Source organism: Haliotis cracherodii, unplaced genomic scaffold, assembly GCF_022045235.1.
Source record: "Haliotis cracherodii isolate W230 unplaced genomic scaffold, xgHalCrac1.p SCAF_10, whole genome shotgun sequence".
NCBI classification, from domain to species: Eukaryota; Metazoa; Mollusca; class Gastropoda; order Lepetellida; family Haliotidae; genus Haliotis; species Haliotis cracherodii.
The window spans coordinates 2,572,486-2,574,365 of NW_027266265.1; the positions used below are offsets into that span (position 1 = coordinate 2,572,486).

At 51.0% G+C, this 1,880-nt stretch overlaps 1 protein-coding gene across 1 annotated transcript; it reads left to right on the forward strand.

The window, feature by feature from the left end:
- The first annotated feature begins 1,181 nt into the window (after positions 1 to 1,181).
- Positions 1,182 to 1,679, forward strand: LOC139444649 (tetra-peptide repeat homeobox protein 1-like). Its single transcript, XM_071225575.1, has one exon. The coding sequence runs from the start codon at positions 1,182 to 1,184 to the stop codon at positions 1,677 to 1,679; it is 498 nt and encodes a 165-aa protein (XP_071081676.1).
- Positions 1,680 to 1,880: the final 201 nt, after the last annotated feature.

Below are 1,880 nucleotides of genomic sequence, written 5' to 3' on the forward strand. Positions count from 1 at the left end.
TCCATCTCATCCCACATATGCTCGATTGGTGAGAAATCAGGAGAGCGAGACGGCCAGGGGGATAACATTCACGTTGTTTTGTTGAAGAGAATCCTGAACACGCTGAGCAATATGAGGCCGGGCGTTGTCATGTTGAAAGGAAATGCCTGGGCCATGACGGCGCAAAAACGGAAGAACAACAGGGCCGATGATCTCGCCTCGGTAGCGCTGTCCATTGAGATTTCCCTCTACCACTATCAAACGGGTCCTCTGTCTTGCTGTAATCACACCCTATACCATGACGCTACCGCCCCCGAACCGATCTTCTTCCATGACACAATGATTGACGTAACGTTCACCTCGACGCCGGTACACTCGAATCCGTCCATCGCTGTAGCTGAGGTGAAAACGAGACTCGTCAGTGAATAGAAATTGTCTCCACTGCATGGACGTCCAGCGTAGACGCTATCTGCACCACTGTAGACGTGCTTGACGGGGGTTTCATGTCAAAATGGGACGTCTGTTGGGCCTTCTGGTGACAATTTCTGCACTTCTGAGGCGGCGACGTACGGTTAGTGAAGATATTCGTCGAAGGCCGGGGATGCTTCTTGCAGTCACTGTTGCTGACTGGAATCGATTTCGTAGGTGTGTTGTTCGAATCCAGTTCTCTTGTCGATTATTGGTTATGCGTGGGCTGCCACTCCGAGGATGGCCTCTGACTGCATTCGTCTGTTGCCAATGTTGCCATAAACACCAAAGGGTGTTTCTGTGGACGTTAAATTGTCTTTGAACATCACGTTGACTCGATCCTGCTTCAAGCATACCAATGGCTCGCAGACGCACAGTTTCGGACAGGCGACCCGTTAACGCTCATGTTTTTATAGTAAAATGCGTGGGGCTTGCATCAAAGTCAACTTTTCCATGAAATGCATGCTTTTCTGTAGCAGTTGCGTTTTTGTGACTTGATTCCATACATGTACTAGAATATTGAAAACCAAACTTTACTTGTTTGAAAAATACTGTAAAATATTGGTGTCACAAATTTTGTTGTTGAGTATACTAATTTGTTGCAAAACGTGTTTCACCTCATCCCCTATCCTCACCCCGTCCCCTATCCTCACCCCTATCCTGACCCCCTCCCCTATCCTCGTCCGTCCCCTATCTCCTCACCCCATCCACACCCCGTCCCCTATCCTTACCCCATGCCCTATCCTCACCCCGTCCCCTATCCTCGTCCCGTCCCCTATCCTCACCCCCTATCCTCACCCCCTCCCCTATCCTCACCCCATCCCCATCCTCACCCCGTCCCCTATCCTCACCCGGCCCCTATCCTCACCCCCTCCCCTATTCTCGTCCGTCCCCTATCCTCGTCCGTCCCCTATCCTCACCCCCGTCCCCTATCCTCACCCCGTCCCCTATCCTCACCCGGCCCCTATCCTCACCCCCTCCCCTATTCTCGTCCGTCCCCTATCCTCGTCCGTCCCCTATCCTCACCCCCGTCCCCTATCCTCACCCCATCCCCTATCCTCACCCCACCCCCTATCCTCACCCCCTCCCCTATCCTCACCCTGTCCCCTATCCTCATCCCGTCCCCTATCCTCACCCCCGTCCACTTTCCTCAACTTCATCTCTTTGTTCCATATCAAACTATCCAGCATTTGAATGATGGCTTTAACATTAACCTCCACATTGATAGATGAGGATATGTCACAATCTTAAATCTCCTTCCAATTACCTGTTGGCTACTGAAACACAGACGAGACGTCTATTTGGCTTGTGATGAACCCAAGAGCCCGAGAGACGCATTTTCGATTATTTCTATGTTTCACAGAGTAGTACCCGCAACCTGTGTCATAGATTACATAAGATGAATCAGGAATTAGTGTTCGGAGGGGATTGAA

Bases quoted from the DNA above. Each gene is read 5' to 3' on its own strand.
- LOC139444649 (XM_071225575.1), top strand. From the start codon at position 1,182: ATGCCCTATCCTCACCCCGTCCCCTATCCTCGTCCCGTCCCCTATCCT.